Raw genomic sequence first — 25,305 nt, forward strand, 5'->3', positions numbered from 1 at the left:
TATAAATACGTAACACTATTGATTTTGCCTTAGTCTGCAAAGATCAAAATGTTCACTATCTGGCCGTTCAAGAAAAGGCTCCACAATCCATGGGCTATACCATTATTTGTTCAAGAGTAAAGTGTGGACTCAGAGGACTTCGGTTCAGATCTTAGTTCTGCCATTCCTTATTGGTGTGCACTTGGGCAAATTTCATTTCCCCACCTGGAAAATTGGGTTAAAAATTACAGTGCCTATTTCATAGGGTGGTTGTGTTAATGTGAAGTGGCTAGTGAATACTACCTATCAGGTAGCATTAACACACTTGGCTATCTGCGTATATACTAAGTATTCTAAGACGTTGAAGTTATCGAAATTTATTGTGCACCTGCCCTGCACCAAGTCTTTACAGGGTCTGTGGTCTAGAAGGAAGCCAGATTTGTTGAGAAAAAAATGAAAGCAGTGCAATGTGCGAGATTCCCTAAAAGGACACAGCTGTGGGACAAAGACAAGTGTGGGCAACTGCCTTTTGTAAGATCAATCAAGGTTTCACAGAGGAAAAGACCCATGAGCGGCCAGCAGATACCAAAGGTATCCCTGGTCCGTCACGGTCCTGGAGGCTAAAAAGGGTACGGCACATTCTCCTGAGTGGATCACAAAGGGTCAGACAGGCCATGAATGCAGGGAGGTGTTTGGAAGATGAGGCTGAAGAGGCAGGAGGGTCCCAGGCAGGCCTTATGTTGTATCCCAAGAGTTTGCGGAGCTGTCCTGTAGGTGACAGCGAGCTACTGGTGGGAACCACACAACAGTGAGAGAGGATCAAGACCACAACAGTTTTCAGAAAGACCACTGAGGCTCAACATCCAAAGCGAATTGGGTAGGAGGCAGGAAGCTGCAGTAAGTCCAGAAGAGAAACTGCTAACCTCTGAATCAAGTCTGGGTATGAGAAGGAAAAGAGGCAGGAGTCAGAGCTGCTCAAGATGTAGAGTTGCCAGGAAGGAGTCCCCTAGGAAGCTCCCAGGTTTTTGGCTGGGGCAGCTCGGTGTGAGCTACAACAGGAGGTGTAGGTGTATAGGAAGAGATAGGAAGCCCTGAAAAAAGTACAACTGAAAACTGAGTTCACAGAAAAGACTTCTCAGAATGAAGGCTGCAGCTCTCTGCCATGTTTGTGCTTGGGGAAGAACCTTTAGCCCGGGCCAGCCACATTTCCTGGGCGGAGCCGCCAGAGGGCCAGAATGAGTGCTGATGAAACAGTGCTCTACTCTGGCCCTTCTGTTGGCTATGACTTTCAGATGAGTCTGTAGATTTGACACAGGCAAACCTGTCATTAATGCAGTTCTCAAACAGGAAACCCAAAGAGGGGAAGGCAGTCCTGGCAGATGGCCAGAGCTGGTAAGAGGCCTTCTCCAGAATTCCTTAGGTGTGGAGGATCTGAGTCTTTGATGAGCGTGGCCAAACGCATGCTTTCTCCTTAAGAGCTCCTTTGAGGGGCTGGAGCTGTGGCTATCGGGTAAAGCCGCTGCTTGCAGCACCGGCATCCCATATGGGCGCTGGTTCGAGTCCTGGCTGCTCCACTTCGAATCCAAGCTCTCTGCTATGGCCTGGGAAAGCAGTAGAAGATGGCCCAAGTCCTTGGGCCTCTGCACCTGTGTGGGCCATGTGGGAGACCTGGAAGAAGCTCCTGGCTCCTGGCTTCAGCCTGTCCCAGAGCTGGCAATTGTGGCCATCTGAGGAGTAAACCAGAGGATGGAAGATTCTCTCTCTCTCTCTCTCTCGCTTGCGTGTATGTGTGTCCCTTTCTCTGTCGCTTTGCCTTCAAATAAGTAAATAATTTTTTAAGGAAAAAATGCGTGTGTCACCTGCCAACATTATTCCCTCACTGATTTCATTCCTCCACACATCGACACTTCCTACCCACAGTACAGACTTCGACCTAGTGCTTAGCTACTGGAAACCTGGACACGAAGGAGAATTGGCCTCTGTTGGAGGTGCGTCCTAACTAGCTGCAAACGAGAGGATGACCTGTGCTGAAGCCACCGTCAGAAGAAACGGCTGGCGCGTGACTTTGAGATTTCTTAGCTTTCCAGCTCTGCCCGGGAACTCCGCCGCTGCGACCATGCAGCTGCGTCCCGAATGTCTGCCGAGGGAGGCACTTGTAAATAAAAAGCATCCTTCCTTTCTGGAAAAAAAACAAGACAACGAGAGCACCAAGCCCGTCTGGATTTCATCTGCGAGTCTGGACTTAATTAAAGAAAGGATTGACGGCTCCCAGCAGCGGACCCTCACCAACACGCGAGGGGGCGCGGCCAGAATGGAGCGGACCAAGCGAACCCAGCTGCGCCTGCGCACTTTGTTTCCGACCTGCGCAAAGCTCCTCTGGGTCGCAAGCCTTACGACAAAGTTACGTAGAAGACGTACGGAAGGCGGCGAGCGGAACGCGGGCGTTGGGGTCACGTGATGCGGCGGGAGGGCCGTTGGCGCCTCCCTCTGCAAGATGGCGTCCTTGCTGCAGTCGGAGCGGGTTCTCTACCTAGTCCAGGGAGAAAAGAAGGTTCGGGCCCCGCTCTCGCAGCTCTACTTCTGCCGCTACTGTTGCGAGCTGCGGTCGCTGGAATGTGTGTCTCACGAGGTAATGGAGTCATCCTACGGAGAACCTGTGTGTTGGGGGCGGGGGACGATCATCCCAGTCACGGCCACCGGCGGGGAACTTCCGCCGCTTGGAGGCGGGTAGTCGTTTCCTAGCCTGCTGATTGGCTGTGTTTTCCGTCACCCAACTTTGTCTGCGATGTAATTTGCTTGTCATCTGTCACTTGGGAAGGAAGGGCGGCTTCGGGTGGGGCTGAGCGGATCATCTAGTTGTAGAGCGGCCTCTGATTGGGCAAACTTGACTTTAGAGGAGCCCAGTTGTCTTCTGTGGGGCCTGGTAATTGGGTGGGCTGAGGGTAGGGGTCTGGGGTGGCTTAGTTCAGGCCGCTTGAGGGGCGAGATCACCGTCTTGCCGAGGCTGACCGGGCGGGGGCGGGGGCGCAGGCATTGTCTCGCATGCCCCTCCCAGCCTGGAAGTTCTGCCCCTTCGGCCCGGAGCGGCCCTCCTCGGACTGCCTGGCCCTGTTTGCTGGCTCCGGCCAAATTCTGGGGTGGGGCGAGTTCCGTGAAAAGCACTCAGGGGCCGCCCCTCCCGAGGGTACAGTGCTGGCCTTCGCCGGCGCAGGTGGGCGTTGCAAAGGGAGTGCTCGAAGCCCTTGACTATAAAGAAAAGATGACCAAACGACAAGGCCTCCAGATTTCTGCAGTGCTTGACGCAACTTGCGGCTTTGGGGAGTGAAAGATCAGTAAACCATAAACCCTGCTGCTGAGAGACTCCCAATTTAGTGAAGAGAAACCGAATGGTAGTTGCCGTGTAGTATGTATGGTACGGAATCTCTCTCCAAACGAATGATGGGCATACCTTTAAAACAACGAACGAGCAAACAAAAGCCTTACAGGTAAAGAGACTGCCGTAGGGCACCCCAGTAATTTAGGAGTGGCAGGGAAGACCAGAATTTGAAACCAAAACAGTCTGACTTAGAATTTTCCTGAAGTTCTCTGAGCTGTTGAAATGCATATCAAAACACGTCCTGTACCGTAAGACATTTTATGAATTACTAGTAATTTATTGAAGGTACTTTTCGTAACAATTGTCAGGGAAAGCAATGAAATAACTTTTTGAAGTCGATATATATATATATATAAATATGGCAGGGGTTTTTCTTGTATCCTCCTGTAGCACTTTCTCCTTGTGTACCTCCTTGGCAAGTCCTTTCTCTTTTAGATGCACCCCTATTCCAGCCGCACCCCCAGAACGTTGGATCGGATTCTCCTGTGGCGTGGGATAGGGCGTTCAGGCCGCGTGACCTGTAGGGCTGTCTTTGGCGAGCACATTCAGTCTCTGGCAGCATCTCTTACAGCCTGCTGTGCACCTGTGATACGGCGGCCACTAGAGTTGGGAAGGATGAGGCTAGGAGGGATTCGGACAGTGGAAGCCCTGGGTCGGCAGCTGCGCATGAAGGGACAAGCAGAATTTGGAATGGGGACAAGGAGGAATGAATTGTATCTGCCTCCCGTGATGCATCAGGGCGGATGGTAATTAGCGGTACTGTATTTCATGTTCCTGGAGTTGATTTGAGCAGCAACTTTATTAATCTTTTCAAATGATGTTTATCAGATGATGAAACAGCAGGCAGTGTGCATACCTTTCCACCTACAGGTCACTAAAGATCTATAATTGTCAAATAGGATCTACCCACATTAAGAAAGTGATGATCGAAACCTTTAAAAAATAGAGTGAGATTCACTTTAACTGTGTCTTTTAGTTAAACATAATAAGACTGTCCTGTTGATGTAATTTGTCAAAAAGCTCTGGTTGGTTGGATATAGCTGATAATGTAAATATTAATTTATGCTTTTTTCGGTGAGCACATATTATGTTGGAATTTAGGAATATTTATTTATTTTCTCATTCATTCCTTTATTTATTTGAAAGGCAGGGTGACAGAGACAGATCCTGCCTCCACTGGTTCACTCCCCATATGGCTGCAATGGCTAGGCTGGAGCCAAAAGCAAGGAACTCTATCCAAGTCACCTATTTGGGTGGCAAGGACCCAAGTCCTTTGGCCATCTTCTGCTGCCTTCTCAGGCACATTAACAGGAAGCTGCATGGGAAACAGTAGCTGGAGCACTGCAGTATGGAATGTGGGTGTCACAGGTGGCAGCTTAACCTCCTGCACCCCTTTAAAGTCTCCTTTAATGATTAAGGTGTGGTCAAGTTATTGTAATCAAATAAAGCTAGACTAAATGAGTAAATTCCACAGCTTTGCAAATTGGGTTATTTTATTATCTATTTAGTACGTTATCATAGAGTCCTTCAATTAGAAGCTTTTTTTTTTTTTTTTAAGATTTCTTAAATTTATTTATTTGAAAGGCAGTTACAGAAAGGCAGAGGCTGAGAGAGAGAGGTCTTCCATCCGCTGGTTCACTCCCCAGGTGGCTGCAACAGCTGGAGCTGCGCCAATCCAAAGCCAGGAGCTTCTTTTGGGTCTCCCATGTCGGTGCAGGGGCCCAAGGACTTTGGCCGTCTTCTGCTGCTTTCCCAGGCCATAAGAGAGAGCTGGATCAGAAGTAGTGCAGCTGAGACTCGAACTGGTGCCTATATGGGATGCCGGCACTGCAGACGGCAGCCTTATCCGCTGGCCCCTGTTTTTTTTATTTGAAAGGCAGACAGATATTTTTGTTTGTGTGTGTGATTTATTTATTTATTTGAAAGGCAGAGTTAGAGAGAGGGAGAGGCAGAAAGAGCGGTATCTTCCATCTGCTGGTTCACTCTCCAAATGTCCACGACAATCAGGGCTGGGCCAGGCTGAAGCCAGGAGTCAAGAGCTTCATCTGAGTCTCCCGTGTATGTGCAAGGGCCATCCTCTGCAGCTTTCCCCAGGCCATTAGCAGGGAGCTGGATGGGAAGTGGGGCAGCCAGAACTCAAACTGGTACCCATAAGGGATGCTGGTGCTGCGTCCAGCAGCTTAACCTGAGCCACAGTGCCAGCCCCCCGAGGGATCTTCATCTGCTGGTTTACTCCCCACATGCCTCCAACAGCCAAAGTTAGAGCAAGCAAAGCCAGAAGCTGGGAACTGTCATCAACATCTCTCATGTGGGTGGCATCGACCCCAGGACTTGAGCCATTGTGTGTTGCCCCCTAGAATGCACATTAACCAGAAGCTGCATCACAGGCAGAGTCATCACTCCCGTCAGGCTGTGCAGGCGTCCCAAGTATCCTAGGGATTGTTGTCCAGGTACCCCAGTTGGACAAGAAAAATGGATTTTTAGAAGGAGTAAACCCTAAGCTAAAAACAGTCCATATGAGAGATGTCTCCTCTCTCTCAGTGTAACATTTTAAAATTCCCCTTTTGACATAGAAATGACAAATATGCAAGCTAAACTAAGTTTTCTCTTCCTCTGATGTTTTTGATTTCTTCTAGGTGGACTCTCATTATTGTCCCAGTTGCTTAGAAAATATGCCGTCGGCTGAAGCCAAACTGAAAAAGAACAGGTAAGACCAGGGTTGGGTTTTCTGTTTTCCTCAACTGTTTTCTTAGTAGGTAATTAGAAAACACATAGAATTAACTGGGTTTATTTTTTTAAGCCATTTTTCATGTTTGGCATCATCATTGCCAAAAATGAAACTCCGTCTGGTTTTTTTTTTTTTTAGTAGATGTTCTATTTTACAGCAGTTTTAGACTTAAGAATTATTGTGAAGGTTGTGCAGAGTTCCCATTGAGCATAGCCCTTACTCTCCACTGTTGTTAACATCTTACATTAATACAGTGTACTTGTCACAGTTAATGAGTCAGTGCTTATATGCTTATTATTAAAGGTGAGGATACTTCACAGAGTCATAAAAGGAATTAAAAGATAAGTTTATTTTGGTGCAGAAAAAATTCTGAAATGCATGCACACAAGAGAGCTTCGAAAAATCCGTCGGAAGCACATATTCTGAAAAAATGATGCATGGACTTCTTTAGCATCTGAAGAAAGAACAAAAAACCCTGAACCAGTGCTGTTTCTGAACCATTCAGTTTAGCTTCGTGTGGGGGCGTGTGAGCTTTCTGGCCCCGCAGTCAAGTGATTATTTCCTGTGTCTAGTTTCAACAGCTGCTCTTATCATTGGCTCTCGGTGTTCCATTGCACTGTCGGTGCAACCTTGCTATCAGTGTGAACAGGAGCCTTCCTGTTCCTCGGGAATCTTGTAATCTGTGGGAACGTAAAAGGAGTCTGGAGGAGTAACCTGTGCTTGGTGGCAGTGCGTCCCTCTGTGCAGTAGGATTGGGCCAGATTCTGGTTATCCAAGAATTTGGGTCATGTTTGCATGGTTTTTAAAAAATAATATGTGATTATTTTGAAGTACTGACTTGCTAAGAGGCCTCCAGGAACATTTTTAAGCATTCCTCCTTGTATTTGGTCTTTGTTGAATTGCTAGCACCCAGAACTCTGTCTGGCACGTGGTAGGTGCTTGGCAGATACTTGCTGAGTGCACTAATGGTTGTGTTTGCCATGCACAGATGTGCCAACTGCTTTGACTGTCCTGGGTGCATGCACACCCTGTCCACCCGGGCAACGAGCATCTCCACACAGCTTCCAGATGACCCGGCCAAGACCGCCATGAAGAAAGCCTACTACCTGGCCTGTGGGTTTTGTCGCTGGACGTCTCGGGATGTGGGCATGGCAGACAAATCTGTAGGTGAGTGGGGTGGGCTCACCAGGAGATTCTGTGCACTCGGGAGTGGCATAACTGCCCAGAGACTGAGAGTTTTATATCCTGTTAGAGAGGTGGGAGCTAAATTCCTGATGTTTTGTCCTTAAGCCCACATTTATGGATCATGATGTTTCATCTGAGACTTGCTACCTTGGAATTGGTAAAAACAGCTTTTGTAAATCTGATTTTTAGGATGAAGATAGGTTCTTCTTAAAAAATAAACATCCAGGGCCAGCGCCATGGTTCACTTGGTTAATCCTCTCCACCTGTGGTGTCAGCATCCCATATGGCGCCAGGTTCTAGTCCTGGCTGTTCCTCTTCCTGTCCAGCTCTCTGCTGTGGCCCAGGTGCTTGGACCCTGCACCCGCATGGGAGACCAGAAGGAAGTACCTGGCTCCTGGCTTCGAATCGGCGCGGTTCTGGCTGTAGCAGCCATTTAGGGGTGAACCAACAGAGGGAAGACCTTTCTCTCTGTCTCTCTCTCTCACTAACTCTGTCAAATAAATAAATAAAAATGAATAAATAAATAAGCATCCATCACCATGGATAAAGTTAAAGATAAAAGTAACAAACAATAAGAAATAGTTGAAATGCAGCTAACTAAGATGAAAAACACATGAGAGGTCGGTGCCATGGCTTAACAGGCTAATCCTCCGCCTTGCGGCGCCGGCACTTCGGGTTCTAGTCCCGGTTAGGGTGCCAGATTCTATCCCGGTTGCCCCTCTTCCAGGCCAGCTCTCTGCTATGGCCTGGGAAGGCAGTGGAGGATGGCCCAAGTCCTTGGGCCCTGCACCCACATGGGAGACCAGGAGAAGCACCTGGCTCCTGGCTTCGGATCAGCACGATGAGCTGGCCACAGCGGCCATTAGAGGGTGAACCAACGGCAAAAAAGGAAGACCTTTCTCTCTGTCTCTCTCTCACTATCCGCTCTGCCTGTTAAAAAAAAAAAAAAAAGAAAAACACATGAGAAACTTTTGTAAAACAATAAGAAGAGACTCAGTAGAAAAACAGGCAAAGAGGACTGGTGTTATGGCACAGTAGGTTACGCTGCCGCTGGGTCACCTGCCTCTCATATCAGAGTTCCTGGGACAGAGTCCTGCCTTTGCTTCTGATCCAGCCACCTGCTGATGAACCCAAAGATAGTAGATGGAAGCCCAAGTACTGAAGTTCCTGGCACCCACATGGAAGACCCAGATGGAGTTCCTGGCTCCTGGTTTCAGCCTGGCCTAATCCGGCTGTGGTAGGCACACTGCCTTTCAAATAAAGAAATACTTTTTAAAGAAAGAAAACAGGCAAAGGGTTTAAGCAGCAGTTCCCATAAGTGGAAATAAAAATGATCAGTAAGTATGCAGAAAGATATGTTTAACTTTACTAATAATTGTGGAGATGCGAATTCAAACTTTTTATTTGGCAAAAAAAATTTAAATCTGGTTATTTCTTTTTTTTTTTTTTTTTTTTGACAGGCAGAGTGGACAATGAGAGAGAAACAGAGAGAAAGGTCTTCCTTTTGCCGTTGGATCACCCTCCAATGGCCGCCGCGGTTGGCGCGCTGTGGCCGGCGCACCACGCTGATCCGATGGCAGGAGCCAGGGGCTTATCCTGGTCTCCCATGGGGTGCAGGACCCAAGCACTTGGGCCATCCTCCACTGCACTCCCTGGCCACAGCAGAGAGCTGACCTGGAAGAGGGGCAACCGGGACAGGATCGGTGCCCCGACCGGGACTAGAACCCGGTGTGCCGGCGCCGCAAGGCAGAGGATTAGCCTAGTGAGCCGCAGCGCCGGCCTAAATCTGGTTATTTCAAGTGTTGGCTAGAATATGAGAAAATTCTCTCATGTAATACCATCTTAGAGAACAATTTGACAACATCTGTTAATTTTTTAAATTGCTTTTCTTCTGCCCAGCAATTTCATGTCCAAGTCCCCTGAAGCATCCGAACATAAAGACACTCACAGACATAGGGTTCATCAGTGAGACAGAAAAACCATGTTTGGATTTAAAGGTGTAGGGTGTTACTTACCTCGCCATCGTTTGAGCATCTCAAAGTACAGATTGCACTTACCTTTATCAGGAGGCTTCCTGTATTTTTATATTTTTGTCTATTCCATGTTTAATATCACTGTGGAAACACAGTACAGTCAGTTGAAAATATTGAGTTACTATTTATGCTTTATATATATACAGTAGCATGACTAAAACCCTGTTGTCATTTTTCTTACTTTCTGAAATTTCATGGCTCAGTTTTTTCTGAAAATATTTTAAACTTGCTAAAATTCTCATTTTGGGATTTTCATAAAAGTTACAACTTAAATGGGAAGCCCCTTAACAAACTTGTGTGTCATTCGAAATAATGGAAATGAAGTTGGACTTCAGCTAAAACCTCTCTATAGATTCTGACACAATTTGGAAATAAATATGAATGAGGTTTTTGTTTGCTTGCTTTTTAAAATTTATTTGAGAAGCAGATGTAGAAAAAGAGCTCTCATTCAGGGTGCCCATCCTCTGGCTCACTCCCCAAATATCCAGTCTGAGCATGGAGCCAGGGCTTGGAGCTGGGAAGCTGGGAATTCAGTCCAGTCTGCTGTCTGGGTGGTTGGGATGCAGCTACTCCAACCAGCAGCCCTGCCTCCCAGGAGCCAGAGTCAGGAGTTGAACCCTGGCACTGTGATATGGCATCTGGGCACCTTGGCTGCTAGGTCAAATGTCTGCTCTGGGTAAGGTTTCTTTAGGTTCAGCTCTAACCTTAGGAATTTCATCCGTGATTCTGCTGAATTTGCCTTGCTTCAGAATGTTTGAGTTCTTAATTGTTTTTCTGTCTTTGTGCATTAAGTTGATAAAATACATACTCTTTTTTTTTTTTTTTTAAGGATTTATTTGTTTATTTGAAAGTCAGAGTTACACACAGAGAGAAGGAGAGGCAGAGAGAGAAAGAGGTCTTCCATCCACTGGTTCACTCCCCAACTGACCACAATGGCCGGAGCTGTGCCGATCTGAAGCCAGGAGCCAGGACTTTCTACCGGGTCTCCCACGCGGGTGCAGGGGCCCAAGGACTTGGGCCATGTTCTGCTGTTTTCCTAGGCCATAGCAGAGAGCTGGATCAGAAGTGGAGCAGCCGGGACTCAAACCATTGCCTGTGTGGGATGCTGGCACTGGAGGTGGAGGCTTTACCTGGTACACCACAGCATCGGTCCCCGATACATACTCTCTTAAAGAAATAAATCTGGGGCTGGCGCTGTGACGTAGCAGGTTAACGCCCTGGCCTGAAGCACCAGCATCTCATATGGGCACCGATTCTAGTCCTGGCTGCCCCTCTTCCGATCCAGTTCCCTGCTATGGCCTGGGAAAACAGCAGAACATGGCCCAAGTCCTTGGGCCCCTGCACCCACGTGGGAGACCCGGAAGAAGCTTCTGGCTCCCGGCTTCGGATTGGCACAGCTACAGCCATGCAGCCATCTGGGGAGTGAACCAGCGGATGGAAGACCTTTCTCTCTGTCTCTACCTCTGTAACTCTGTCTTTCAAATAAATAAAATAAATCTTAAAAAAAAAAAAATGTAAATCTTAGTTATTTAAAAAAGCTTCTTGGTGGATAGACACTGATTCTATTGGAAAACTTCCCTGTCGTCTTTTTAGATTGTCATTAAATAATTGTGTATGCTTTAATGTCAGTGTAGCAAGTAACTTTTTAGAACTTGTCAGAGAATGTAAGTTATATTTTAAGAACAACCTGCAGCTGGCATATTTTATGCCCCAGTTAATAAAAATGTGTTTTTCCATGTTTGTATTTTGACTTTATGAAGGAGGCCCAGAAATCCAAGTAGATTTCTAAGTTTATTACTCTGTCAATGAATGTTTTTTGATAGTAAGTTGATATATTTTATATTTTAAAATTAATACATCAATATCTGATAATTATTAAATTATAGTTATTTTAATTAATATGTTATGAATATATTTTATTATATAGGAATGTTATAAATCTATTATAAAACATAATTGTAATTATACTATATTTAGATGTATAATTTAATAGTTGATTATTAAGTATATTTTAATTTGAAATTTTTTTAGTTTTTTAACATTCAGTGTGCTTTATGGATGCAGTTCTGAAAACGTAATGATACTTCCTTCCTCTCTCCCATCCTCCTTTGTCATTGAATATTTTACACTTTTCAGATTATGAGCCATTAAGATAAGAGAATTTTAGTTTCAGAACCTGTGCTAGGGTCTGGTGCCTAACAGTGAAAACAGCTGTGGCCCACATCAGTGCCTGGATTCAGTTCCTGACTCTGGCTCCTGTCTCATGCTTCTGCTCTTGCAGACCCTGGAGGCAATGGTGATGGCTCAAGTGATCAGGTTCCTGGCACCCACGTGGGAGATCTGAATTGAGTTCCTGGCCCTTCCCCAGCTGTCATAGGCATTTTGGTAGTGACCAGAGGATCAGTGTTCTGTTTCTGTCTCTGTACCTCTCAAGTGCATAAAACCTGTGCTGGCTTCTAGACCTCTCTCTCCTCTGGGTATCTTGATAGTGATGGTTGGATCTCCGGAGCTCTTTGAGACTGCAGATAATTTAAGTTCCCCCATGATGGCCTGATGCCTAGGAAACCTTGAAACCACTTTAGTTAGAACTGTTGACTGACTTGTAACAGTTCTCTGACATATTGTCCATATGTGCAGAGGAAAACATAATGAGATAAGACTTTTAAAAATACTGTTGCAACTAAAAGGTTCCAGCTTTCAAAAATGTTATTAAAACTAAAACGTTTCTGTCACATAGTTTATTTTCCATGGTTCCTCTGAGTAATACAAACTTTGAAACAGGAATATTGTACAAAAGATTTTCCAGGCCGGCGCCGTGGCTCAACAGGCTAATCCTCCGCCTTGCGGCGCCGGCACACCGGGTTCTAGTCCCGGTTGGGGCACCGATCCTGTCCCGGTTGCCCCTCTTCCAGGCCAGCTCTCTGCTGTGGCCAGGGAGTGCAGTGGAGGATGGCCCAAGTCCTTGGGTCCTGCACCCCATGGGAGACCAGGAGAAGCACCTGGCTCCTGCCATCGGAACAGCGCGGTGCGCCGGCCGCAGCGCGCTACCGCGGCGGCCATTGGAGGGTGAACCAACGGCAAAAGGAAGACCTTTCTCTCTGTCTCTCTCTCTCACTGTCCACTCTGCCTGTCAAAAAAAAAAAAAAAAAAAAAAAACAAAAAAAAACAAAAAAAAAAAAAAAAAAAAAAAAAGATTTTCCTGCGAGAAAATACATTGTTGCTTTTAGCAAGATCATTAAGAGTTCTTTTTGTTTTGGAAGAGAAAAAGTTATTTTTAATTATATAAATAATATGTATTCATGTGCATATCACTTAATTTAAGAAAATAAGTGGAACCAAAGCAGTATAAGCCTTTTCTTTTTTTTTTTTTTTTTTTTTTTTCATTTTCCACCATTTACTCTTGTTATCAAAAATAGTTCAACTCTTCTTGCAAAACAAAAACAAAATAGTACATACTGGACACATACATCACATTTTTCTTCCTATGGCTTTAGCCCACCCCCACCCCACCAAAAAAAGACCAAGAAAAAAAAAAGCCCAACAACAATTCTACCTGACCACATTCACAGAAAATGACACCAGGATACACTATAAAACAGAAGGACGTGTCATCTGCTCTGTGTCCAAAGTTTCTTCTCCATGTCGTGTACTAGGCGAGTAACCATCATTGAACATGCTGTGCGCCAAATCAAAACAGAACTTCAACATATGTCAGATCTCACTAGTAGAAGCCTCTTCTATAGCCTTTCCCCTCTTGTATTCCCCTGTCTGTCCCCAAGAGGTGATTATTACAACTTTGGTGTTTATTAGTGTCTGAATATTTTTATACTTCTCCACATAGGTATGTTGTCACTAACAAATAAAAAAATAAGATTTTTATTTAGTTATTTGAAAGAGAGGGAGAGACAGAGAGAAAGATCTTCCATCTGCTGATTCATAACCCAAATGGCTGCAATGGCTAGAGCTGGGCCAATCTGAAGCCAGGAGCTTTTTCCAGGTCTCCCACATGGTGCAGGGGCCAAGCACTTTGGCCATCTACCACTGCTTTCTCGGGCCATAACAGAGAGCTGGAATGGAAGAGGGGCAGAAGGGACTTGAACTGGTGCCCATTTGGGATGCTGGCGCCACAGAGGAAGGCTTAGCCCACCGTGCCACAGTGCTGGCCCCACGTAGTTTTCAATTTTAAGCAGATGGGTACATATACTATATCCTGCTATAACTTTATCAACATTACGTTTGTGATAAAAAACTGATTCATACATAATTTTCTATAGTTTCTTTATTCTGTCTCCTTTTGGTGGACATTTAGGTTGTTTTCATTTTTTGCTTTTGAAAAGAGCCCTGCTAGAAGCATTCTTGTGTGTGTTTAAGATAGATCGATTAATTAATTAATTTATTATTTATTTTGTTTTCCTTTGAAAGAGTTCTGTTTGGGTACAGGTCCATTAGTAAATACATATCTGGCAAGTATTTTCTCATAATCTGTGACTTGCTTTTTTATTTTATTAACAAATCTCTAAAGAACGCAAGTTTGTCATTTCAGTGAAGAGCAATTTCTCGTTTTTTGTTTGGTGCTATAGAGTGTACATTTTTGTGCCCTTTGGCAAGCTAAGCCAGAGTCACTAAGATTTACCCTTAGGTTTTCTTCTAGAAATGCTATAGTTTTAGCTCTTACATTTAAGTCTGTTGTGCACTTTAGAATAAGTGTTCTATGTGTTATGAAGTAAGAGTCAAGGTTCACCTTTTTTCTTTGTGGATATCCAATTATTACAGCACCATCTGTTGCAGGTACTCAATTGTGGTTTCACTTTTGGCTTTCTTGAGTACTTTCTTCCCTTATCAGTTGTGCCGTGTGTTTCTTATGTACGAAGTTCTCTAAATCAAGGTCATAGAACATGGAAGTTACACAGTGTTGAGGATAAGAGCAGAGTCTCTGGAATCAGACAGTCGTTTGAATCCTGGCTCTACCACTTACCATCTGCAGGATTTGGAGCAAGTTCTTTAACATTTCTGAGCCTCGATGTCCTCATCTGTAAAATCAGATTGATAATAAGAGTCCCTGCCTCAGGAAATATCATGAGAAAAAAGAATGTAGTACGTGTCAAATGTATGTTGCATTATTAGTGATGATGAAGAAAGTTACCGTTAGCACCATTTTTATGTTGAAAGAAAATTTTATCCCAAGCATTCTGGTATATATCATTTCTAGGACATTTTCTTAGAAATTCTATCATTTTATGTTTTTGCATTTCATTTTATGGCCTCAGATGACTTGTTTTTATGATTATGCAGTTATCAAATCATCAATCTTGTTTAATGTCTCTTCATTTTCTAGCTAGCGGAGGCTGGCAGGAACCTGAAAATCCACACACACAACGGGTAAGTAAGGCTTCATCAGAGCCATGAGACGAAATAATGAAAGATAGAGTAAAGGCCTGAAGATCTTCCATTTTGCATTGAATATGGCCCGTGCTTGGAAGTCCATAGTATGTATTGTGGCATCCGTCACACAGGGAAAGTGCTTGTCATCATAAGACTAAATCAGTGTCAGTTTTTTCCAGTTGACTTAAGTTCATGGAGAAAGCTAGGTGTAGTTTTAGGTCTGATTTCAAGTTATGCCTCAGAAAAAGAAAACAAGATCATTTTTGTTTTTGCCTCATCCACCTACCCGTGAGTTACAGTTCCATTTTTTCCTCAGATACTCTTGGAAATGTCATAAATATGTAGCTATTTTAGCCCCTGGAGACACCAATAATGTAGACAGTGTCCTAGACTCACTGCTTACAGGGTCGTGGCCTGCGCCTGCTGCAGCAGCTGGTGGCAAGCGCTTCTGTTCTGTGTGTGTGACATTTTATGTTCTTACCCCTTGAGAAAGGTGGGGAACTGCTCTAGAAATGGATGTGCTGACATTCAAATGCCAACTAAATGGCGGTTTCTTTTTTTTCTTTTTGACAGGCAGAGTGGATAGTGAGAGAGAGAGAGAGAGACAGAGAGAAAGGTCTTCCTTTTTGCCGTTGGTTCACCCTCCAATGGCCGCTGCGGCCAGCGCATCTCGCTGATCTGAAGGCAGGAGCCAGGTGCTTCTCCTGGTCTCCCATGCGGGTGCAGGGCCCAAGGACTTGGGCCATCCTCCACTGCCTTCCTGGGCCATAGCAGAAAGCTGGCCTGGAAGAGGGGCAACCGGGATAGAATCCGGCGCCCCAACCGGGACTAGAACCCGGTGTGCCGGCGCCGCAAGGCGGAGGATAAATGGCGGTTTATAATTGTTGACCTATGTTACTGTAGAAATACTGAAAATGTCTTGGGTAAGATTGTGGAGGGGAAAAAAGAGATAAAATGTCCAAGCCTTTTCATTGTACACTTCTTCCTGAAGGTACCATTTCAGTTTTGAAAACAGATCATGTAATAAAGAGAAATTCTTTCAAAGAAAAAGCAAATTTGCCCACTTGAATCATTTGTCTCCTTTGTTATATGTCTGATCAGTGTGATTATTTAATTTTGTGTGTTTCTTGTTAGCTTTCTTGCGAAACAAATATGCGTCTTTGATTTCTTACAGATGAACAAATTGATTGAATATTACCAGCAGCTTGCTCAGAAAGAAAAGGTTGAGCGAGATCGCAAGAAACTTGCACGACGTAGGAACTATATGCCTCTGGCTTTTTCGGTGAGGATTTGCAAGATCTGTGGGGCATAGCAGTAGTGACCCTTTCAGAAAGTGGCCGTGTCCTTCATTCCTGAATGGTGGTAGCAGAGAGGGGTTCCTCAGTGACAGATGGTTAAGCCCAGCAGTTCTGCTTTTGCCACGTCATTAGCTCTGTTTGAATTCTTTGTGTTTTAAGAGTATTTGTGTTTGTTTCTCCATCACTCTCCTTTGTCTTCTGATGATTCCCCCAAAAGGCTGCTGTTTAATTGCGTAGACACCACAGAACCCTGCTTGCAGCTTTTGTGAATGACAGAGGGTCTGAAAAGAGGGTGGGCAGAGTATGTTCTCTTCACGTCACCTGTGTCGCCCACCTTTGACAGCCTGCTGGTAGCCCTTTGCAGCCGTGTGTCCCCGCGATGGAAACGCTGACAGTACACACTTGTGTGGTTACCTAGTCATATTCATGCATTTTAAATTTTTTGCACTAAAATTAATTTACCTTTAAATTCCATTTTTTTTTTTTTTTTACAACCATTTTGAAATACCCTTGGATATGCGACTGGAGTTTTTGTAGGAATTACTTGTGGAAGTCTTTCTCTACCAGTTGCCACTAGTCAGAAGCTAAAGGTTAGGCTCTGGAGTTTCTGTTACTTACCTCAAGTTTTATTTGCTCTCACAGAACAGTTTGTTTTCTGTGTTCTTGCTTGAGGCCTAGCAGTTTGATATTTAGTAAGTAACATTGATTGAATGGTTACAGTGTGTCAAACCCTGTGCCAAGCACTTTACACATATCATGTTATCCTCACAACAGGTCTTTGGGGTACAGTGTACCCCTGTTGCACACTTTAGGAAATGAGAACTTGCCAAATTGCATCCACATGAGAATTAGTTAAGCCATTGAAACCTAAAGAATTGTAAGGCCATGTCAAAATGCCTGGATTAGCGTTTACTACACATCGACACTTGGGAAGCACCTGCACTTGCCCGACACTGATGTGCTCAATAGTCCGGTGGTGTCATCGGCGTATGCACTAGTCTGTTCTGTTTAGGAGAGAAGTTTGTGTTAAATGCTTTATTTTTCCAACTTTCCCATGTAACCTGCCTGCTCTATGAGTTTGCTTCTATCTTATGCTGCATATTTTTGTCTCCGTTGCAACCTGCTGCTATTTGGGGGCTCCACAGCAACACACTATTCATGTAGTGGTAAGTTCTCTTTTATGATTCTTGCTGATCCCGAGGAAGTTAGCAGATGATCACTGGTGTTCCAAGAAGATGTTCGTCGTGTGTCTTAGACATTCTGCATAGTTCTTGCCTGAGCCATAGGTTAGATATTTTTAGATTAATAGTAGAACTCACATTTAGTTCACTTTTACTATATTAACATAGTTTCGATCTCCATGTCTGGTGCATTTATTATTTTAAGAATAGGATAATGATGTGGGGTTGCAAAGTACTCTCTAAAAGAAGCTTTTAAGTTAGCTTTTTTTTTTTTTTTTTTTTTTTTTTTGGCTTATTCCCTGAGCTTCTCATGCTTTCCCACCCAGAAATCTTTCAATAAATAGGATGTGTAAATCATCACTTGCTAATAGGAATTTCTGAACTTTGTTTAGGATAAATATGGTCTTGGGACCAGGCTTCAGCGACCACGAGCTGGCACATCCATCAGTACCCTTGCTGGACTTTCGTAAGTGTGGATATTAAACTGAAAAGATTCTCTGTGCCAGGAACACTTCAGTTGTTGATGTCCTAGATGTGGTATAATCAGTGGGCCCTGGAGAAATCACTACTTGTTATCTTTTAGCCTTAAAGAAGGAGAGGACCAGAAAGAGATAAAGATTGAGCCGGCTCAGGCTGTAGATGAAGTAGAGCCTCTACCTGAAGACTATTATACAAGACCCGTGAACTTAACAGAGGGTAACTTTAAACATTACTGTACATTTCTAGTCTGCATCTGAGTCTGCTTTGGCCAATGCATGCGTTGTGATTTGAGATTTTGAAGGGGATTGTTGTGGGTAGCAAAGCAGCCTGTAGAAATAAAATAGGTGAGATGAATGTTATCAGAGAGTTTTTAAATGTTAAATTTCTGTTGTGTGGGCCGGCACCACGGCTCACTTGGCTAATCCTCCACCTGCGGCACCGGCACCCCAGGTTCTAGTCCCAGTTGGGGCGCTAGATTCTGTCCCGGTTGCTCCTCTTCCAGTCCAGCTCTCTGCTGTGGCCAGGGAGTGCAGTGGAGGATGGCCCAAGTGCTTGGGCCCTGCACCCCATGGGAGACCAGGAGAAGCACCTGGATGCTGGCTTCAGAACGGCACAGCACGCTGGCCATAGTGGCCATTTAGGGGGTGAACCAACAGAAAAGGAAGACCTTTCTCTCTGTCTCTCTCACTGTCTAACTCTGCCTATCAAAAAAAAATTTCTGTTGTGTGGATTTTTGAACGTCACTGTTCACGGTGGCAGTACTGTGTGACGCAGTTACTGACGACATCTAAGTCTGATTCTGAAAGTCACTGTGGCCTGAGCCTGGCTTCTGCTTTCTCACTAGTGACCACCCTTCAGCAGCGCCTCCTGCAGCCAGACTTCCAGCCAGTCTGTGCTTCGCAGCTCTATCCTCGCCACAAGCACCTGCTGATCAAACGGTCGCTGCGCTGCCGGGTAAGTGGCCCATTCTGTGGAGGTGCATTTGTATGAGAGAAAAGCAAAAATAAAGTCAACGTGGTTGGTATCTGACTAAGGCAGTAACTGCAGAAGACACCAGGTGTGCGGAACGCTGTCGTAAATGCCTCCAGTGTGAACTCAGCTGGCGCAGTCTCAGGTGTTGTTTCTGCTTTACAGATGTGGAAGCAGGCACCTGCAGGTTAAAGACATAGTGTTACCCACTAAAAGAGTAATGAGTATGTATCTTCTAGGCTAGTTTGAGGTAGAGGGAGGGAACTAATAAAAAATAATCAATTCCAACGAAAGAAGAAAAATCAGCAAAAAGTTATGGCAGTCTGCAGAACAAATAGTTTCTTTAATAAAGAAATTGTAAAAACGAAACTGAGCAAAGTGCAAAAGGAACGTTTTGGAGCAGAGTTTGGCAACAGCACTTTCTCTGATGGTGGACTCTCCCACATCTGCACAGAGGCGGAACCACGAGGCACACTTGACACGCGGTCCTATGATGTAGAGTCCTTCATTTTCAGTTATCTAAATAGCCACATTTGACTAGTGGCTGATGTTTTAAATAACACAGATCTAGGTTAAAAGAGACTTGAGTGACATACCAGCTAAACACAGTGTGTAGACTTCCTGTAGATCCTGATTCAAACAAAATGTAGTCAGAAGGGGGCTGAGGGAGTGGGGAGGGGAAGAAGGGTGGAAAAATTTTTTAAATCTTTGGAGAAATGTAGTCAAAGGCAGGATAATTTTAATACTATTAAAGAATTGTTCATTTCTTAAGGAATAATAATTATGTTGTTTTTAATATCTTTTAGAGATACCTACAAAAATACTAATGGATGAAATGGTACTATATCTGATGTTTAATACAAGATAATCAGGGCTGGTAAATGAGAGAGAGAATACAGGAAGCAAGATTAGCCAATGTTGCTAATTGTTACCAACATACTTAAGTTTTGAAGTTGGATGATGAGTTCCCAGGGATTTATTTCTTTAAAGATTTATTTATTTGAAAGGTAGAGTGAGAAAGAGAAAGATCTTCCATCCACTGGTCCACTCCCTAAATGGCTGCAGTGGCCAGAGTTTGGCCGTTCCAGAGTCAGGAGCCAGGAGCTAGGAGCTTCTTTGGGGTCTCCAGTGTGGGTTCAGGTGCCAAAGCACTTTTGGGCCATCTTCCGCTGCTTTCTCAGGCACATTAGCAGGGAGCTAGATTGGAAATGGAGCAGCTGGGACTCAAACCAGTGCCCTTATGGGCTGCCAGTGTCACAGGCAATGGCTTTATCTGCTACAGCACCGCACTGTGCCCCCCCCCCCCACCAGGGATTTTTAATACCATTTTGTGTTTCTATATAAATGAGAAAATTTCTGTATTATAGAACTTTTTGGAAAATAAAAGATGGGCAGGCATTTGGCCTAACCGTTAAGACACCTGTGTCCCATGGTGGGGTACCTGGTTCAAGCCCCAGCTTCACTCCTAATTCACCCATATGAGACCCCTGATTGAGTTCCTGGCTCCTCCTGCATCCACCCAGCCCAGTGCCAGACATTGTGGGCATTTGGGGCGGGAGCCAGTGGATGGGAGAGTGTATAAGTGCTTGCTCGCTCGCTCGTTCTCTTTTCCCCTCCCCACCTCAGATTAAAAGAAAATTTTTAAGTAAAATTTTAGTCTACCCCAAAGAAAATCTATAAAGAAGTGAAAACATAGACCACAGACTGAGATAAGTAATTTGTAAGGTAGCTAATAAACAAAGGCTTTGTCTCTGGAATATATAAAAAGCTTGAGCTAATCAAGGAAAATATAACCCAGCATAAAAATAGTCAGTGTATTTGCATACAGGTCATGACAGTAGAAATCCCAGTAACCAAAAAATATGAAAATTATTCAGACTTTCATAGTGATTAGGGAACTGTGTCTTAAGACAGACTGGCAAAGCTAGCAGTTTGATGGTGTCATATATGCTTGGTTCTACTTCTGGAAAATTATCCTTCAGATACATTTACACGTGTGGAAAGTGACAAATACACACAAGTACATTATCTGTAGTAGCAGAGTAGCGGAAACATCTAAATGTTAGCAGTTTGCCTCTGGTTACATAAGTTATAGAAGTTTCAGCAGTGGTACAGAGGCTGCTCTGTATACTGAATGGAATTAATTCCAAGGTAGATAAAGTGAAAACGAAGCAAAGGGAAAAACATTGTATAAAATGCTCCCTTTTGTGTTATTAAAAAAAATGATATATGTTTATGTTTTTCTGTACACAGGCCCCAAATATAGCTGCACAGGGTGGCTCTGGGGACAGGAACAAGGAGTCAGGTTGATCTCCACACTGGACACCTCTTTTTTTAAACAATTTTAACCAAGTGTAACAGTTGCTGGAGCAGGTGATAAACAGTTGTTACTGTATTTTCCTGCAAGAGATCTGGAATTCCAGTTCTCAGCTTCACTTCTTGTTTCTGTGAAGTTATGTAGGTAACTTAGCTTTCCTGTGTCCCATTTAATCTTCTGTAAAATGGGCCCATGAATAGTTGTAGTACCAGTAGCTACCTCATACAGTTGATGTGATGCTGAAATCCGTTTAAACCAGTGAGCACACTGTTCAGCACATATGGTAGGTATTCAGTATATGTGTGTGTTGTTATTTCAGTAGTTTTAAAGCACCGTAAAGGTATAATAATATTAGTCCAAACCGCATCATCTGTAAATTTTGGCGATCAGTGGCATCTGAGCTGTGTTAAAACACACAGTCTAGTAGTAGAATCCTACAGCACAGAATTGTGGTTGCTGTTGTCCTGAATTTAGCAACTCAGTGGATCAGCCTGGTATGTTCTTATAGTCCTCTGATACATATTATATTGCTTTTCTTTCTAGAGATGCGAACATAATTTGAGCAAGCCAGAATTTAATCCAACATCTATCAAATTCAAAATCCAGTTGGTTGCTGTGTAAGTGTGTTGAGATTTGTATTTGGGTTACTATTTAGGATTGTTTTTGTTTGTTTCAATGTGCACTGTGTTTACTGTTGGCCTAAAAAAGAAAAGAAAAATTACATCAAAGTGATCTTGCTGTTGTTTCCCTGTTTAGATTTTTTGTTCGATTTAGTTACATTCTGTGAAGTTTAGGAGAAATCTGTAGAAATTAAATTTAAGGGTGTTTATATTAGGAACACAGTGTGGAGGTGTGATCTAAGGCAGTTTTGATTTAATAGAGAGTCAGTAGTCATTCATTATAAATTATAAAGTGCTTAAGTTTGAGAATAATTTTTAAAAACTTAATAAAATATGGCAGGTTGAAGAGTATCCCTAATACAATGTTCATTTTCCCTGTGTTCTGATAACACTTCATTGAGTGGAATAAAAGTGAGTAAGTTGGTGATGACATGCTGAAGCCTGTCAGTGGAAGGGAATTTCATGTCTAAAAATCACCTGTCAAGGGGCTGGCACTGTGGCTAGTAGTGGGTAAAGCTGCCACCTATAGCACCAGTGTCCCATATGAGCGGTTGTTCAAGTCCTAGCTGCTGTACCAATCTAGCTTCCCGCTAATGTGCCTGAGAAAGCAGCAGTAGACGGCCCAAGTGCTTGGGTCCCTACACCCTCATGGGAAACCTGGATGAAGCTCCTGGCCCCTGGCTTTGGCCTGGCCCAGCCCTGGTAGTTGTGGCCATTTGGGGAGTGAACCAGCAGATGGAAGACTTGTCACTCTTTGCCTCTGCCTCTCCCTCTCTGTAACTCTGAGTTTCAGATAAATAAACCTTAAAAAAACATGTCAAACAAGAAAAATATTTTGAGAGGTTAGAAGCATATTATTGGCCGGCACCGTGGCTCAACAGGCTAATCCTCCACCTTGCGGTGCCAGCACACCGGGTTCTAGTCCCGGTTGGGGCGCCGGATTCTGTCCCGGTTGCCCCTCTTCCAGGCCAGCTTTCTGCTATGGCCAGGGAAGGCAGTGGAGGATGGCCCAAGTCCTTGGGCCCTGCACCCGCATGGGAGACCAGGAGAAGCACCTGGCTCCTGCCTTCGGATCAGCGAGATGTGCTGGCTGCAGCGGCCATTGGAGGGTGAACCAACGGCAAAAAGGAAGACCCTTCTCTCTGTCTTTCTCTCTCACTATCGCCTCTGCCTGTCAAAAAAAAAAAAAAAAAGTCTAAGAATTAATGTATGTAAAATACTTAAAACATTGTCTGGTGCATAGTATCATAAGTGTTAGATAAGAGTTTGGAAAGAACATAGTAGAGTTTCTACAGCCCTTTCTGTATTTTTTTTTAGCTTTTTGTTTTCTGTGTGTGTGTGTGTGTGTGTACCCTACATGTATTATAGTCTTAGATATTACAACCGATTTCCTTCTGCAGTTACAAAAATGAATTAAATAAGATTTCAAAAAATAATAGCTGCATAAAGAAGCTATCTGTCATGATGTACACACAGATATGAGGTTCTAAATGAGTAGTATACATAGGTTTCAGAAAGAACTCATTTCCAGTGTGGTTTCATGTCTTACGTTCTTACCGTAGTGGTGGTGTGAGTCTTTGAAGTTCTTTTCTTCTGACATGTTCTAATGAGCATAAAAGAATTCTTGTACTTGGTAATTAATAATAATAATTTTAAGGGGCTCCAGTGAACATTAATGCATTTTTTTATTCGTGCATAGCAACTATATTCCAGAAGTGAGAATCATGTCAATTCCCAACCTTCGCTACATGAAGGTTAGTATCTTGCTTATTAACAGAAAAGATTGATTGATTGATTGATTGATGCTGTGTGCAGATGCACATGTAGATAACTATGCTTTTGTGGCATGGAATACACTGAGCAAGGAATAGAACACAGTTGGGAAAATAAAAGGATTGAGGCTTTACATGCCTTTAAACTGGGATTATTGTCAATGGCATCTTTGAAACGTATGTAGAGGAAGCAGAACACACATTATGTAAAGGTAGAATCATAGGTGGAAGAAAGAAAGATGATGTTTGTGCCCACAAGCACCTTCCACTCTGCCCCACCACCTCACACGGGCAGTGACTTCCTAACCGCAGCCCCTCTCTTCCTTGGAGTTGGCCTCCGCCTCTCCCCCACCCCTCCACCTTGTGAACTGTAGAATATGCCACAGCAGCTTCTTTAGCCTTTGCCTTGACATTCCTGGAGTCCTTCATTCTAAAGATGTTTTTTGTCTGATCTCAGTAGAGTGTCGAACAAGGGCAAATCGTCATGGCTTAAGAAGTCTTAAAGTTTTTATCATTTTGGTGTGCCGTTTTTTTCTATGTTAGTATTTCTGGCTAGCCTGTGGCTCCCACATTTTAATTTATGAGGGCTTCGTTCTTTTTAGTCCTTAAGCGGCAGCCTGGCTGGGACAAGAATTGTGAACTGAAAACAACCACTCAGATAATGTACGTTCCTCGGATTTCGGGATCTAGTACCTGACACCTTCCTAGGGTCTGTCTGATTTCCTCGGAAATCGTAACTCCGGAGCGTGTTAAATAGCCTAACGCAGACAGCAGAAGAGGGGTCAGTGAGCACTGCCACGTGGCAGTGAGGCAGAGCTGCAGGCAGTATCCTGGCTCAGGGGTAAGGGGAGGAGGAGGACTGTGTGAACTAGCAGCTGGGAGAGTGAGCCTGGGTAGTCACCATGGCACATGTGTGAGAAGCTTTTCTTATTCCCCAGGAGAGCCAGGTGCTTCTGACTCTGACGAACCCCGTGGAGAACCTCACCCACGTGACCCTGCTGGAGTGCGAGGATGGGGACCCCGATGATGTCAGTAGCACTGCTAAGGTACTGTGTTACGTCATCCTGCCCGCCCCTGACTCTGCCTGCTTGGCCTCATTTGACCTCGCTGAAAGACGCCAGTCTCTCTTCCACTCCTAGTTAGTAGGGTTTTTGACGGCGCCTCCTGACTTTTACTGTGTCCTGAAGCACACTGCCACTGCCCTGTCTGAAGGCCTCAGCCCGTCTTAGCTGGACTGTGCAGTAACTCCCTAACTGAGCTCTCTGTGTTAGTGAGCACACCCCCCCCCCCCCCCCCCCCCGCAGCTCCCAGCATGAACTTGCTGAAATCTGCGTGGCATGCGGAGCTCTTAGCCTCTCTCTGCCTCTGGGTAAAGTCCAGATTCTTCGGCCTAGCAGATCAGCTCCTTGATGTCCTTGCTTTACACATTCAGATTTAGCATTCCCCAAATCAGAGAAATCTTTAAAAAGTTTGTGGAAAAGCATAATATGGGAAAGTATGCATGGGTTTCAGATTCTTTTGCAGCAAAATAAACATCTTTTCTTTCCATTTTTCCATGAACTTTTTAAAGTACTCTGTTGATGCTTGTGATTCAGGCAGAGCCAGTGGGTTGCATTTTCATTTTCAGAAGGAGAATTGCGTATGCTGTCATTTTACCTGCAGTGCCCCCTTCCGATCCCAGTCCCTCCCCCTGCCTTTGCAGTCTCCCAGTCCACTCTTCAGGACTCGTACGAAGCTCCCTTTCAAAGCTGATGCCTGCTCCAGAGTTCCTCTGCTTATAAAGACAATGCATAGTGCTCACAGTGTTGAGATGGGCAGTTTTGACTCCGCAAGTGTTAACTGAATGAATGACGTGGGGCCTCTTTAGATTTTGCTCTACTCAGTGATTCATGTAGGTGTTTTCCTTCTTTTGTTTTCAAACTAGCAACAGCTTGAAAGAGAAACGACACATCTTTCCTGCTCCTTTTCTTAAATAACCCTAATAA

General features: G+C 44.3%; 1 protein-coding gene across 2 annotated transcripts in view; it reads left to right on the forward strand.

The window, feature by feature from the left end:
• The first annotated feature begins 2,420 nt into the window (after positions 1 to 2,420).
• Positions 2,421 to 25,305, forward strand: part of DCTN4 (dynactin subunit 4) — a 29,856-nt gene continuing 6,971 nt past the window's right edge. The window contains exons 1-11 of one of the 2 annotated variants that reach the window (XM_062188832.1): positions 2,421 to 2,608; positions 5,992 to 6,062; positions 7,072 to 7,250; positions 14,637 to 14,680; positions 15,858 to 15,965; positions 17,555 to 17,628; positions 17,746 to 17,858; positions 18,487 to 18,596; positions 21,472 to 21,545; positions 23,248 to 23,302; positions 24,259 to 24,366. In XM_062188832.1, the coding sequence (XP_062044816.1) occupies positions 2,474 to 2,608; positions 5,992 to 6,062; positions 7,072 to 7,250; positions 14,637 to 14,680; positions 15,858 to 15,965; positions 17,555 to 17,628; positions 17,746 to 17,858; positions 18,487 to 18,596; positions 21,472 to 21,545; positions 23,248 to 23,302; positions 24,259 to 24,366 (1,071 nt within the window). In that variant the 5' untranslated portion in view covers positions 2,421 to 2,473. Of the gene's footprint in view, positions 2,609 to 3,066; positions 3,465 to 5,991; positions 6,063 to 7,071; positions 7,251 to 14,636; positions 14,681 to 15,857; positions 15,966 to 17,554; positions 17,629 to 17,745; positions 17,859 to 18,486; positions 18,597 to 21,471; positions 21,546 to 23,247; positions 23,303 to 24,258; positions 24,367 to 25,305 lie in introns of those variants that run through there. The other variant, XM_062188833.1, reaches the window with a different exon arrangement.

This window comes from Lepus europaeus, chromosome 4 (assembly GCF_033115175.1).
Source record: "Lepus europaeus isolate LE1 chromosome 4, mLepTim1.pri, whole genome shotgun sequence".
Classification (NCBI taxonomy): Eukaryota; Metazoa; Chordata; class Mammalia; order Lagomorpha; family Leporidae; genus Lepus; species Lepus europaeus.